At 40.8% G+C, this 15,013-nt stretch overlaps 2 protein-coding genes across 2 annotated transcripts in view; one reads left to right on the top strand and one right to left on the bottom strand.

Annotated features, from left to right (window-relative positions):
* The window catches only part of LOC103026764 (mucin-12), a 103,639-nt gene extending 98,019 nt beyond the window's left edge, over positions 1-5,620 (top strand). Inside the window, exons 15-16 of the mRNA XM_049474997.1 lie at positions 3,096-3,165; positions 5,051-5,620. Of these exons, the coding sequence (XP_049330954.1) occupies positions 3,096-3,165; positions 5,051-5,302 (322 nt within the window). The 3' untranslated portion in view covers positions 5,303-5,620. The remainder of the gene's footprint in view (positions 1-3,095; positions 3,166-5,050) is intronic.
* A 5,189-nt stretch (positions 5,621-10,809) lies between these two features.
* On the bottom strand, positions 10,810-12,062 carry ascl1a (achaete-scute family bHLH transcription factor 1a). The gene has a single exon (XM_007258998.4). It carries the CDS (start codon positions 11,866-11,868, stop codon positions 11,248-11,250), a length of 621 nt encoding a protein of 206 aa, XP_007259060.2. The 5' UTR covers positions 11,869-12,062; the 3' UTR covers positions 10,810-11,247.
* Positions 12,063-15,013: the final 2,951 nt, after the last annotated feature.

Raw genomic sequence — 15,013 nt, 5'->3', positions numbered from 1 at the left:
CAATCCTTTCTTTTAGTAAACTTTACTTCATTTCTGCATACAATATTACCTAATTACAATTACTTCATTTACTTAAGTGCAACATAAGACTATAACACTAGAATAAATACAATAAATACAAAAGACGAGACAATTTAAAAGACAGGACAGTGCAGTACCGATACGGTATATTTAAGTGTATAGTGAGGATAAGGTGCAGAGATATGTAAAATACTTAACATAACATATGGAACATATATAATCACAGCAGTTACTGAGGTAGAGAGTTTATAGTATTTATAGTAAAGAATGTATTGCATGCCATCCATGTGTTGAGACAGTGTACTTATATGTGTGTTTTAACTAAAAATATATACATTTCAGGAATTATATGATTTATTATGTATCATAAATTATTTAAGTAATAATGTATAAATGAAGTAATTGTAATTAGATAATATTGTATGCAGAAATGAAGTAAAGTTTACTAAAAGAAAGGATTGATTCAGTAAAAATAAATGAAGTAAAGTTTATTAAAAGAAAGGATTGATTCAGTAAAAATAAATGAAGTAAAGTTTACTAAAAGAAAGGATTGATTCAGTAAAAATAAATGAAGTAAAGTTTACTAAAAGAAAGGATTGATTCAGTAAAAATAAATGAAGTAAAGTTTACTAAAAGAAAGGATTGATTCAGTAAAAATAAATGTAGTAAAGTTTACTAAAAGAAAGGATTGATTCAGTAAAAATAAATGAAGTAAAGTTACTAAAAGAAAGGATTGATTCAGTAAAAATAAATGTAGTAAAGTTTACTAAAAGAAAGGATTGACTGAAGTTCAGTTCACTTATTTACTCTGTGTAACATTTAAGTCTTGAAACTTGAAGTTGAAGTTATTTAAATTTATCTGAAATTAAATTTACTTAAAAAAAGCAAATGAAGAAAGTTGTGAAACTTTTTTCAAGTAAATTTTCCTCATAATTTTATTTTAGTGTGTGGGGGGATGCGGGTGGTGGGGGAAGTGGTGTTTTTTGGAGGGGGAAGCCTCCAAAGCGTGTGCTTCGTGGACCCGGTGGCCAAAGAGCGGCGTCCACCACGGCCGTCCACCTCCCAGCATGCTCTTGGAGCGGAGGAGGAGGCTTGTTAGCGGCCTTCGCCTCGCCACATGCTGGACAGCAGAGCTCTGTTCTAAATGAATGGACTGTGTCTCTGGATAATTATCTGAGCATGTGGGGAGTGTGTGTATGAGTGTGTGTGAGTGTGTATGTGTGTGTATGACTCTGTAATAATGTGTGTGTGTTTTCGGTCAGTAAGTAGCCACATTGCGCTACACTCTGTCCCCAAAACTCCCATTTTAAACCCCCAACCCCCACAAACCCCCACCCTGCACCCCAAACTCCGCTCTGCTGGGGCAGTTTTTATCGTTATAGTGGCGGGTTGGCCTTGTGTCCAGGATCTTTGTTAAGGGGGACAGGCCGCAATGAGCAACCACAATGGGCTCAGAACACTTTACCGTCAACAGCAAACCACTCCACTCATACCCCCCCGACCCCCCCAAAAAAATACTGAAACACGCGGTGCAAAACCCACCCTGCCAAAAAGGTTCGCGCCAAAACACCAACAGCATTATAACAGCTTTATAACAGCATTATATATAATAAATAACATGCCGGAGTGAGCATTCAAATGACTAATAATAACAATAAACCAAACAGATAAAGGACTAGCCAACTGTGAGTCAGAAACAAGTAAAAACAATAAAAATGCTTAGTAGAGGAGCTAGAAAAATAGATCTAATACTCTAAAAGCAAATAAAACTGAGGGGTATTCATACTAACATAGACCAGGTGAAAGCAATCAGAAGCTCGGAGAGCATGAACGCTGTAGCGTCATATGATCATCCGAGTCTGTAGAGTCAGCCGGTGTCAGTGCATGCTGGGAGTTTGAGTCTTTAATGTGTGAAATAATGTCCAGAGCAGGCAGACTGGCGCATACAGTATGCCTCCAGCAGATATTATACTGACACCAATCAGCTTTCTGCTGAAATAGACTAAATAAGGAATTAAAAGTGAAGATTAAAGCTTATGAATCAGTTGTCATAATAACTATATGTTGTAATTAGCTCGTTAAAAGCATCAATATATCAATATAAAAGCTGATTTTAGAGTAAAAGCAGATGTGGATCATTTAAGTCATCATATAAGGGTGAGGTTATATAGTACTATTACCCCCCGCCCCCCTTTCCCAAAACACATTTTTCTAAAAGCCATAATGAGTAATACTTGAAGAGCATGATTGGTAAGAGTGCCATTACTGTGCCATACTGGCACTTCTATAATCTCTAGAACCTCTCAGCTCACACTGTGGGATCTGTATACTGTAGCATTAATAAGGTTTAAATGTTATTACAAATAAAAGAACGTCTTTTTCAGTACTGTTTAAAATTCTAGTACTGTTTGAAATCATTGAATTATGTACAGTTACAAATCAGTAATTCATTAAATGAAATGACAGAAGTAGAATGCTAGTATCAAAGCACATCTAATTTATTTAACCCTCGAGTTATGGTCTTTTTTCAGGAACAGTAATGTTGTTCCGAGTCAATTTGACCCGGTGCATGTTTAACTCCATTACTTATTATTCTATCAATATTTAGTGCAATAGTATTATTGTGTTTATGTTTCCCAACGTTATTACTTTTGAAAGACCAACACATATAAAACAGTAGTTTTACATAACATTGAAACCTAACATTCAATTTTGTTTTAGTTGTAGTTTTTGCAAGGGATGTTTTTTTTGCAAATATGTGAGATGGACCAATTTAATATTATATGTTGATTATTACACTAATTAAGGCAAGCAGAAAAAGTTTCATACTGAAAAATACTTTTAACTACTTTTTTTAGATCTTCAAACTTTAAAATGGGTTAATTTGACCTGTAACATAACAGGAGGGTTAATGTACCAACAATAATATTGAATATTGAATATTGAATATCTCGTTTCTAACTTTTAGAGAGATATTCCAAACTTCACTTAATAACTGAACTTTTACAACAACATCTGCTCAACTAACACTAACACTAACACGTGCATTTTTATTTTTTATTTTTGCTTTGCAGTGGCTTCATGCGTTCCCTTATCAGCAAGATGGACTTCCAGTCGCTGGAGATGAAGCTGTACAAGGCGAAGGTCTGTCAGCCGGTGATGGTGGATAAATCAGTGTGCTCTGTGTGATTTAAACACATCAGCAGCATCTTAGCATCTCTCTCTCTTTTCTCTTTACGTCCTTCTTCTCTCACTTTCCTCCTTCTCTCACTCTGCTCTGCTCTGCTCAGCTGTGTCTCAATGGAGCGGGACAAAGCACAGAGGGGACTAATTATAGTGAAATAAAGACTACTAAATGCTTTGAAGGGCAATTCAAATGCTGGCTTAGTAAAACTAGCTGCTTGTATGGAGCGCCCTGGTGTGTGGGGCTGAGAGAGGGAGAGAAATTAGAGAAAGAGAGAGAGAGAGAGAAACTCTCTCTCTATTCTCCCTCTCCTTCCATCTCTCCATCTCTCTCTCTCTCTCTTTTATTCGTGGATTACAGGCGGTAATCTCATTAAAGTAGCTGGCAGTATACGGCTAGTGCTATGCGCTCTGTAATCAAGTAAAGACACACTGCTCATCTCAGATGGAGCTGGGGGCGGATAGCGCGGCCATTCAGGAGCGAGGGCCGGCCGGGCCCTCAGAACAGAGAGAGGCTGTGGAAAGGAGAGGAGCTTGAAAGCCCGTGGCGGAGGGGCCGGCTGGGCCCCCACCGCCGGTTCTTAGGGTTAGTGGAGAAAGGGCCGACTAATTACAGAGCAAGTTCTGGGTGGAATTGCTATTGGGGAGGAGTGGAGAGAGGAGCAGGCACATTGCCAGGGGATTACAGGACACACACACACTCATACACACACACAAAACCCTCACACACACACACACAACCCTTACACACACACAATCACACACACAGTCGTACTCATTACCTTGGATGCATTTAACTGTGCAAACAGGTGCACTCACAGAAGAGTCGGAACAGGCCTCTGTAACTTGAGCCTCCTTAGACACACGTGTGAATGGGGGAACACACATTACACACATTACACACACATTACACACACACACACACAAACGATTGCAGAGGAAATAAAAAAAATGTTGTGAAGAGTATAAATATATGCAGTACACAGCTCTGCAAATAAATTAAAATATGTTTTTTACTTTGATTTAACCAAATTGAAAACCTCTGGAATATAATCAAGAGGAGGATGGATGATGGATGATGGATGAATTGTTTTGCACCAGGAGTAAAGGCATCCAAAGTTATCCAAAAGCAGTGTGTAAGACTGGTGGAGGAGAACATGATGCCAAGATGCATGAAAACTGTGATTAAAAACCAGGGTTATTCCAGCAAATATTGATTTCTGAACTCTTTATGAATCTCTTTATGAATCTGAACTTGCACATCGTGCAGCTTGATTTAGGACATTGATTTGGTCTATCTTTGGCATCGTGCGAGCAAAAGCACAGCAAGAAACATGCAAAAGGCATTAACTAACTAATTATCTTAATTAATTATGGATGTGTTTTGGTCACTTGCTCATAATTCCCTTTAAGAGCCAGATGTGCTCTGACTTTGGCACATTCGTATCTTAACAGCATGCTGCTTTGTGAGAGACAGACAGACAGACAGACAGACAGATAGATAGATAGATAGATAGATAGATAGATAGATAGATAGATAGATAGATAGATAGATAGATAGATAGATAGATAGATAGATAGATAGATAGATAGATAGATAGATGGCGAACCTGTGTAGCTTAGATAGGTATGAATGGACTTTTGACTGTTGTCAGGGTTTAAATCGGTCAGTGGCGCACCTGTGTTTTCCCCCACCAAGATAGAAACACACCAGAAATTTACATGAACACACCTCACTTTCAGACCACCACACCCATAAGTGAAGATATATTCCTAAATATACGTATTGGGTTGTTAAGATAGAGCCCTAAGACTCACTTCCGTTTCCTGTGTTCTCGCTTCACAGCAGCTCTTCCTGTTCCTGATGGAGGGTCAGGGTGGAGGCGCTGCAGCGACGCAGGGCTACATCAGTGCTGAACAGTTGCTGGTGGAGCTAAAGGCTGGAGGAATCAGAGAAGAGCATGAGGCAGCGGTGAGGCGTGAACTCCGCAGTCTTCGCTCTCTCGACCTGCTCGACTTCCTTGCCCACCTGCCTCTCTTCATCCTCATCCACAACTCAGTCATCGCCAACCCTCTCGACGACTCCAGCAACCTGTAATAACCTGTCTATACACAGAGACGGAGCCTACAAACTAAGTATTGCAGTGTGTCCAATGAAATCAGAAGAAACCAATCAGACGAGACATTTGGTTTGGTATCCAAATTTTGATTATTTTTTTTAAAGGTCACCTTCCGTCGTTTTTTCTTTCATTTTAAAATGTCTAGTTGTGGTCTCTAGTATGAATGAATGACATGTGAGCCGTTTTTGTAAAAAAAAAAAGTGCTCAGGTGTCTCTGTATAGCTCTTTTTTAATGGACTGTTTTAGGGGTGTGTCCAAAATGACCGGATTCCAGCTTTGCTCATGAATATTCATACATGCAAACAGCATGCAAATATCTCTCCTCTGATTGGCTAGGAGCACTGCGACGCCCCTCCACCGCTCTGCCGCTCACTGCCTCCCACCTCCTAACTGATGAGCGGTGATGTTGCCTCGCTTCAGCTCCGCCTCTGGGAGTTTCTCGAGCCAAGGTGGGCTGGTCTGTGAGTTTCTGCCTAAGTAGGCAGAAAGATAATTCAAAATTCACCCGTTTTTCGGAGGGGGGGAGGGGGGATTTCTTTGCTTAGCTCCTGCAGACAATGGGGGCTGCAAAACAGTTTAATGTGCAGGTGTACACATTCAACTCGGAGAGAACTACTGTATTCCACAAAAAAACAAGAAAAATCGGATTTTCGCGGAAGGTGAGCTTTAAAGGAGTGTATAGTACAGTATATAGAACTGGGTAAGGGTTTTAGTGTTCACCTTGAATCAATAAAGAGAGCCTTTAACTAATGTCACTTTAATGAAACTCAGTCGGAGTACAGGTAGCTCCAGTTAATACAGTAAAAAATATATATATTTATTTTGCTTGAATTTTTCACCAGGAGTGAAGGCACAAAGTTATCCAAAAGCAGTGTGTAAGACTGGCGGAGGAGAAGATGCCAAGATGCATAAAAAACTATGATTAAACCAGGATTATTCCACCAAATATTGATTTCTGAACTCATAAAACATTATGAATATGAACTTGTTTTCTTTGCATTATTTGAGATTTGAAAGCTCTGCATCTGTTTCGTTATTTCAGCCATTTCTCATTTTCATCAAATAAATGCTCTAAATGACAAAATGTTTATTTGGAATTTGTGAGAAATGTTGCCTGTAGTTTATAGAATAAAACAACAATGTTCATTTTACTCAAACATAAACCTATAAATAGCAAAATCAGAGAAACTGATTCAGAAACTGAAGTGCTCTCTTCATTTTTTCCAGTGCTGTATAATTTGGAAATTATACACCAACTTGGCCCCATAGAGAGCAATTAACAAGCTGACCTCTAATTGGCTCTGCTTTCTCACCAGTTTTGTGTAGAAATCCCAAGCCCAACGGTTTCGTAAGGTTGTCGTTCCTTCTCACAACATTTAAAAGACATTTTAGCACCAGAGATAACAAGCAATAGAATGTTTCAAGTGTTATTATTTTGTCCCATTCTTCCTGTAAACATGTCTTAGGGATTGTTATCATCATAGTTAGGGATTGTCATCACATTACATTATTTGTTCAGTATGTTCAAAAGCCATACCTTTTTTGGCAGCCATCAACCTGACCACAATAAAGGTGATTTATGTAGCTTTTATTTTGTCTATAATATTCAATGTACAATGCAAATATATATATATATATATATATATATATATATATATATATATATATATATATATATATATATATATATATTGGGTTCATATTGTCTGCAATGAAATAAAACCCAAAGCAAATGTATATACTATATTTAAATTTTCCATGGTGTCCCAACTTTTTGTCTGATTTGGGATCACACAGAGGAACCCTAGAAGAACCATAATTTTACCACTGTAGATTTGATCACAGCACTCACACACCTGTAGCCTGAGAGACTTGCTTGCTCTGAGCAGAAAGGAGTGCTGCTGTCTGTGGTCCTGAAAGACCTTCAGCAACTTCAGCTTCTCCCAGTCAGACTGAAAATAAGTGATCTCAGTCTGCTACCACCCCATTTTCTGCAACATACTGAGAATGGACAACATATTTACAACGTGATCCACAAGTGTTTGAGCAGAAGTTGCTGAGAAATTGTCAGCAGAAAGAGAAACAGAGAGAGAGAGAGAGAGAGAGAGAGAGAGAGAGAGAGAGAGAGAGAAATAGAGAAAGAGAGAGATGTCTAAACATAGAGAACCTGGAGCCAGAATAAGGAGAATCAGCACACGAGAACTGTGGTCTTCAAGCATGTGTAAAAAGTGTGTGTTGAGAAGTTCTTCAGCACTTTTAGAAGGACTGAGAGGATAACAACCCCATCCCCCCCCCCCCCCCCACACACACACACCATCCCAGCCCCCTCCCACCCTCACCCAACACAACCAATGAGCACCAAAGAGCCGAGAAACCAATCAGTGCGGATTACGGAGAGAGCGACACACTGCCCCGTTCATGCAGCACAATGAGCGGTCGCATTCTTACACAAAAGCGTGGAACAGTGAGCGCGCGCCTCCGAGCACGCACGCACGCGCCAGGAGTCAACCTGCCTGCCTGCGCGCCCCAGCTTTCTATAAACTTAAACTAGAGTTTAAAACACTTCTGTAGAAGTTGAAGCAGAATCAACTCAAGCGTTTAAGTAAAAGTGTTTAAAAAGTACAGCTTTCAAAACTACTTAAATGTAAATACTTGTACCGTGCACTACCCCCCCCCCCTTTCTCAAAACACTAAAAGTTCTAAAAGCTATAACGACCATAATGTTAAAATTCATTAAACATATAAAAAATATAATTTTGGATGCACTCGGCTCCGTAGTGTTTCAGCTGCATAAATGCTCATTGAAAATTAATGTATTTTATTAGAATGTAAATATATTAAAGTTAAAACTTAGAAGGGACGTTTGAAAAACTAGAGTTCTCTTGAGTCTCCGCACGGATCATCTTCATACTAGGCTACATACGTCTGCTATGTTCTTGCTGGAGTGTTGACGTGTGCAGGTGTGATGGATCACAGTATAAACCAATAGAGAGTCGGAATGGTATATGTTTATACTTCTCTACATCCAATCACAATCAGATTCACTCTATCTGGATGGAGAGATCGTTTTTTAGAATAAAAACGAGATGAAATTAAATAGGAGTAACAAGGCATTTTTTTAAACGTAAGGAGTAGAAAGTTCAGATAATTGTGTGAAAATGTAAAAAATAATTACAGTTATGAAAACCAATTAAAGTATAGAAAACCAACAATTCTACTTAAATAAGACGCCTTTGCAAACATTTTGGCTTCATAAGTCTGTGGAGTCAATGCCTCTGTGGTTCTGAACTGTTTTGACAGGTGGTTTTAATGTTATGGCAGTTAACATGTTAACTAAATAACATGTTGACCAAGCATTAATAAAAAAGATACTTGATACCGAAAGATTTACTTGTATTCAAGTGAACGCATCTTAAATGCACCTGTGTTTAATGTTTCGTCAAGCTTACGATCAATACGATCAATAATAATATTGCTTATTTTATTTATCATTTATTAATCCTGTTATTTTTTACTTTCGTGCAACCATTTAATTCGGTTTTTGGTGGGATTTCTCGGCACATATTTGTTCTTTGAATCAATGTTGAATAAATGAGTCAGACTGGGTCTCGAGTCCTAATACAGTAAAACTGGTTTAGTCTGGAAGAGCCATAAAAGTGAGGGAACAAAAGTGTCCCTCCTACCTGCGCGTGTCTCTGTTGGAGTGTGTGTGCGCGTGTTTGTGTGTGTGTTTTGGGTGTGGACGTGAGCGTTCACGCGCGCGCGTGTTTTCTACCACCTGCCTCCCGTACAGAGCGCGCGCTCGCCGCGTGTCCTTTTCGTTAAGGGCCGCAGCGGTTGAGTGGCCGAGGCGCGCGCTGCTGTCAGAGAGGCACGCGGCGCCTTCAGCTGCGCTCGAGCGCCGCACGCTCCCGCGCCATCAAACATCAAAGGGAGCAGCACGCGCCCGTGGCCACGCGCGACTGACTTTACCTGACAAAGAGTGTGTGTGCGTGTACGTGTGTGTGTTCTGGGGGTTCTGTAAGTGTCTCAAATAGTTATAGAACTATTAAAAACGGATTTCTGGTTTTAATCTGACTTTTAAAGTGTTGCATTTTGGAAAGAAACGATTGATTTAACTTTTATTCATTTGACTTTTGAGTTAAAAAAGTTAACAAATTAAAACCTACACTTCCCTGAAAATACCGCATACTTATATTATACTATATTCTAACTTTAACGCCAGTTTAGAACTTAGAACAAAGTTGAATCTTACGTGTCTAAACAACACTGATCCACATGAGTGCATGGGTTTGATTGAATACCTTGCGAACTTTTATGTTGTTTTTGTAAGTTTTACTGTAAAATAAACTCATAAAATATGTGATTTACTCTGTGTGAGACTTGTAGACTTGTTTTAAGTGTGAACTTTATGTTTCTTAATCACCAAGTTTCTTTACTAGGCTATTTCATATCTATTATTGTCAATCAACACTGTAAAAAGAAAGCTTAAAATCTGACTCAATTTAAAACCTATTGTTTTTTCAGACTTTTTAAAAATGTTAATGTTGTATTTTATGCACTTAACTCTCTACAACTACTTTAACACAGATTCTCAATATTTTCCTTTGTTAATACTAGCTAAATTCACTTCAAATTTTTGGTCATTTTAATATTTAAAAAAATTAGGTTTCTTCATATTGATGGTGTTTAGCTTTTTGTTTAGAATCTCTCTCTCTCTCTCTCTCTCTCTTTTCACGCTTTCTCTCACTCCCTCTCTCTCTCTTTCTATATCTTTTCTCAATTTCTCTCACTCTTGGATGCTGGTCACGTCTCCTGGGGCCTGACAACAGGCAGACTGCCGAGAGAGCCCCGCATTAGCATTTATAGCACTTTGTCTCTCCGTTAAAAAAGAAAAGAAAGAAAGTTCTATTTTGCACCATTTTTAAAAAATATTTTGTATTAAATATATGAACCAACCAATCAAACATGGTCACACACATTCTCCTTTTAAACACGACATGAGTCTCAAGTATTTTAGAAACGTTTTATTGCAAGACTAAAGTGGTGTACAAAAATATGGACGTATAAGGCATTTATTTCCATTTCATTCTGAGAATCCCACACCCACACCCATCCCACCCAACCCTCCCTCCCCTTCAGTGTTGAAAAAGGCAGAGCTGAACAGATTACAATGCAGTTTCCATTCAATATAAGACACGTTGGTGCTGAAATAATTAAAAGAGGAACCTCAGCAGCCAGTTCCGCTGCGTTTAGACTACTAAAGAGTCTGAAGAGGCAAGAGGTAATAAGAGTAGAAGCGACTTAAGGTGTTCAGGCTATGCATACGTCGAAAAATATATATATACATATTAAAAGGAATGTGTACAAAACATCTATAAATCTCTTACATACAAAAATAGCTTAATATACTTTTACAAAAATGTTTTTTTATACAAATAGAGCTTCATATAATTAAATTGCTCCGGGCTGGAAGCGTGTGACAGGGACGGGTCAGTGTGGGTCACACCGGCGGCCGGTTGACCCTCTTCACTCTTGAGTTTTCAGCGCTTTTTTTGGGTCGGGGTGCCATTAAGAGTCCCTTAAATGGACATTGACGTTTAGGGGCCGAAGGAGCCTGGAAGACCCCTGATCTTCTTCTCTGTGTATCTTTATCAGTCTGTCTTTTTTAGGGGCTTTGCTATTCTTTCGAGTTCTTTGGCTCCAGGTTCCTCCACATGTGCTCCCCCTGGTTTCTTGGCTCTCCGCGAGACACGGGGGTCTCTGTCCGGGACAGGGAAGCGCGAGCGCAGTCAGTGCTCAGTGTCATCCCTCTGGAAACTGGAAAGTGACAGGGGATCTGGAGATAGGACGCCCCGAACCAGTGTTCGGGAGGGTGACCATCAAGTAGGGCAAAAGAGAAGAGAGGTTTTACTGCGCGTGCTCAGAACCAGCTGGCAAAGTCCAAGAGCTCCTGCTCCTCAGGGCTGAGCGGGTCGCACGAGCCCTCGTCCGACGAGTACGAGGACACCGGCGAGCCGGCCATGGAGTTGAGTTCAGCGGCGTGGCCGTGCACTATCGCCCCCGATCGGAAGGCCGCGCTCACGGCGTCGTGCTCGTCCAGCAGCTGCTGCAGCGCGCGGATGTACTCGACCGCCGAGCGCAGCGTCTCCACCTTGCTCATCTTCTTGTTGGCCGCCCCATGCGGCACGTGCTCGCGCAGCGTGGCGAAGCCACTGTTCACCAGCTTGACGCGGTTACGCTCGCGCTCATTGCGCCGCGCCACCGCATGCGGCTGCTGCTGCGGAGGGCTGTAGCCGAATCCCGCGAAGCTCAGGCGCCGCTTGCAGCGCAGCAGCTCCGGCGAGGAGGAGCGCGGTCGCTTGGAGTGAGCGCTGGAGGACGCCAAGGGCGCGCCGCTCGCGCTCGGCTGCACGGCGAAGAAGCACGCAGGTGGCACGAGCTGCTGCTGTTGCTGATGATGATGATGCTGCTGCTGCTGATGTTGATGATGATGATGCTGCTGTTGGCTCGCGCTTACTTCCATCGTCGTAGCCACGTCCATCACGCGAGGAAACGTGCAGTCAAAACAACAACTGACGAGAATGGAGTCAATCCTTCTTGGTGTTTTCCTTAATTTTCGAGCTTTTTATCGTGCTCGCTCGTTCGTTCGTTTGTTTGTTTGCGCTCAGCTCTGTAAGAGCTCTCCGTTAGTCGCGCGCACGCACCGGCGTGTAGATTGCTGCTCCTGTAGCTCGGAGCGCGCGCCCTTTTCAAGCGTCGCACCCTCCTCCCCGCGTACCCGCGTGGCCACGCCCCCACGCGCACAGCTCCATTCAGGGCTGCGCACCGCCGGGCGCGTGCCGCTTAGCCGCTGAACAAACAAGATCCCGTAGAGAAAGAGAGAGAGAGAGAGAGAGAGAGAGAGAGAGAGAGAGAGAGAGAGAGAGAGAGAGAGAGAGAGAGAGACTCTTGTGGAGTACTACTCTTGTGGATATCTTTAGAGATGTTCACAGCAGACGTCACACTGTTACGCATTGGATTTTTATGTGGAACTTTTTTAGATAATTAAACAACGCATAATGCTGGCACGCGTCATGATAAACCAATCATTCCCACTATGAATGTGTATTTATTGATTATGATTGTTTTTTATGCACAGAGAGGTACTTAACTGATCAGAAATGGTACTTTCTGCATGTTTTTCATGGATGAACAGGTGATCTGTGCATCAGTCTACACATAGGTCTATTTAGAGAGTCTTCTTAAGTGGCTGGTTGCATCAGTTTCAGTATCAGTACACGTCAAATCTACACATCTAAACAGTAGTGAACAAACAGTATTTTCTTGTGTTAAATAAACAAACACTTGTAGTGTAAGTGTGTAACTGTTTATTTAAACACTCCAAGTTATTTTCAGTTCAGTAATGGCGTGCACAGAGCTGAAGCTAGCCTTATAGAATGTAAACAGTAGTTTTTACTAAGCTTCTTGTGCACTTGTGCCTCATTTTAAATGTCAGGGCTCTCCAGATTCTAGCAAGGAAGTGTGGAGCTACTTTGAGCTGGATAACGGTGGAAAAAGTGATTTATCGCTGCAAATTATGCCCTGTGTCACCCAGTCCAAAGGGTGTTTTGACAAACTGTTTCTGGATCTCGGAAGGCTGTGGGAGAACGGATGTTAAAGCTAACATTTTATCATGTTTTACTACAGCAAAAGTCCATTTTACACAGGAGCTCTCCTTTAATCTTACTTTTACAGTAGGAGTGTCCATCTATACTTCACACGTTTGCGAGCAGCGTGCAACTCAAGTTGGATTACTTACTGCTTTGCTTATTGTTAATGCTGGTGTTCGCGCGCGCAAGTGCGTGTATATATACCATACATGTGGAGGAGAGTATTTGCCCATCACTGCTCGCGCTGCTGAGCGTTTGGAGAGGCGGAACGGCGCGCGGGTTTTGTGCCTGATTGGTTACACCCTATTTTGTTACAGTAGATGCGACACAGTGTCTTTTGATTCCATTCGTTTTGTTTCTTTGGAAAAAGCGTGATAATGGAACTTTCAGCCATTCTTTTCTTTCCAAGAGGAACGAAGACGACCAGACCAAGCGACCCTCAGTGAGCTTTAGAAGAATTGCACATGTGTGTGTGGCGAGGATGATGATGCATGTGTGTGTGTGTGTGTGTTTGGCCAGTCAATTGTGTAATTTTTCTTCGTTGGCTCCGGCATTCAAGATCAGGGCAGCATTCAACTCCTCAGCCCCCTCCAACTTTTCTCTTTTCTCTTTTCTTGTCTCTCTCTCTTTCTCTTTTTCTATCCTCCTCTTTTTTTAAGCCCAGCAAGGGAGTTTAGAAAGGAAGCGTGGGTTCTATTGAGCTCTCCCCGGAGCCCTCCCCCTATCTGAAACCTATCCACCATGCTCTGCTCCCACAGCCCAATTAGTGCTTTCTAAAGCCTGCCCTTTCTTCAGCAATCTTCTAGGCACAGGCCTAGCCATCCCTCTGTTTGGACGGTTCCAGTCAATAATTAATATGGCGTGCGAGCGCCCGCGCGCCCATTCAGACACCTCCGTGCGCCTTTGGAGGCTTCACTCACACATAACTAAACAAAACACGCACACGGGCCCATTTTTGCCTCTTTTATGGGTCTAGTTCAGTGTGCAACATTATTTGTGAGTTTTTTAGCTGCAGAAACTGCACTATAGTCATTTACCATTCATTGCCGCTAAACAGGCAGGTGCCTGCACGGTTTTTAACGCAGTGGCTCTTCAGAACTTTTTAACATGAGAATATAAACCCCTGCACCACCGACAGACAGAGATGTCGAGGACCACAAACCTGACGATCAATATATGCATTTATATGCAATTAGTATTAATCCCAATTTCTACAAAGCCTATTTTTTGATGGACAACCGTCGAAAAAATGATGTGATCTGCCAAACAGACAATGAAGACGCCAATAGTGAGTGTTCATCAAGTGTGGAAGAGCATTTAGGGGTTTGCAAGTTCAAGTGATGACAATCAGCAAACTTAAAAGTACTTTGGGACCGAGTTGGGAAAATAAAGAAAAAGAAAAAATATTTGTCTTAAAAAGGTGCACTATATATATATAAAAAAATAGACAACTTGACAACAAAGTTTGAATAACTTGAATTTGAAGATAAAGATGCTCGAGTTAAAAGCTTTAAAAAACAAAATCGTTTTGAGTATCAAGAAGATTTATAGTGAATTATACATGTATAGCTCTGAACTAATGTGTTTAATGTTCAAGCGTTTTAAATGTAAAGGATTTTAAAAATAAAAACTAGCATTTAAAATAATTAACAGCATTTAGCAAAGCATACACTGTCAAAGTGTGTTTTTGTTTTTCTTACACAACAAAAAAAGATTGAGAGTTACAATACTTATCTTGCCCAACAATTATTAATCCTATAGGATTGGACTGGAGAACATACCTGGCAACCCTACACTCTGTACATTTTTGTATGTTTTCTCTGTAGTTTATTCACTTTACCCTATTTGATTAGCCTCAGGAAAAGAAGATTTATTAGTAAGTTAATGAGTAGTGGACATAATGTGAAAACATCTGCATATACCATCTACAGGGCATACCAAACTTTTAAAGGACATTTTTCCTCTTTTTTGTGATTTTAAAGGAGAAACACCAAAGTTTTTTTCACACCAAAGTTTTCCTTTAAGATCACAAAGCAG

Source organism: Astyanax mexicanus, chromosome 2, assembly GCF_023375975.1.
Source record: "Astyanax mexicanus isolate ESR-SI-001 chromosome 2, AstMex3_surface, whole genome shotgun sequence".
NCBI lineage: Eukaryota > Metazoa > Chordata > Actinopteri > Characiformes > Acestrorhamphidae > Astyanax > Astyanax mexicanus.
This window is presented reverse-complemented; position numbering and strand designations above follow the sequence as displayed.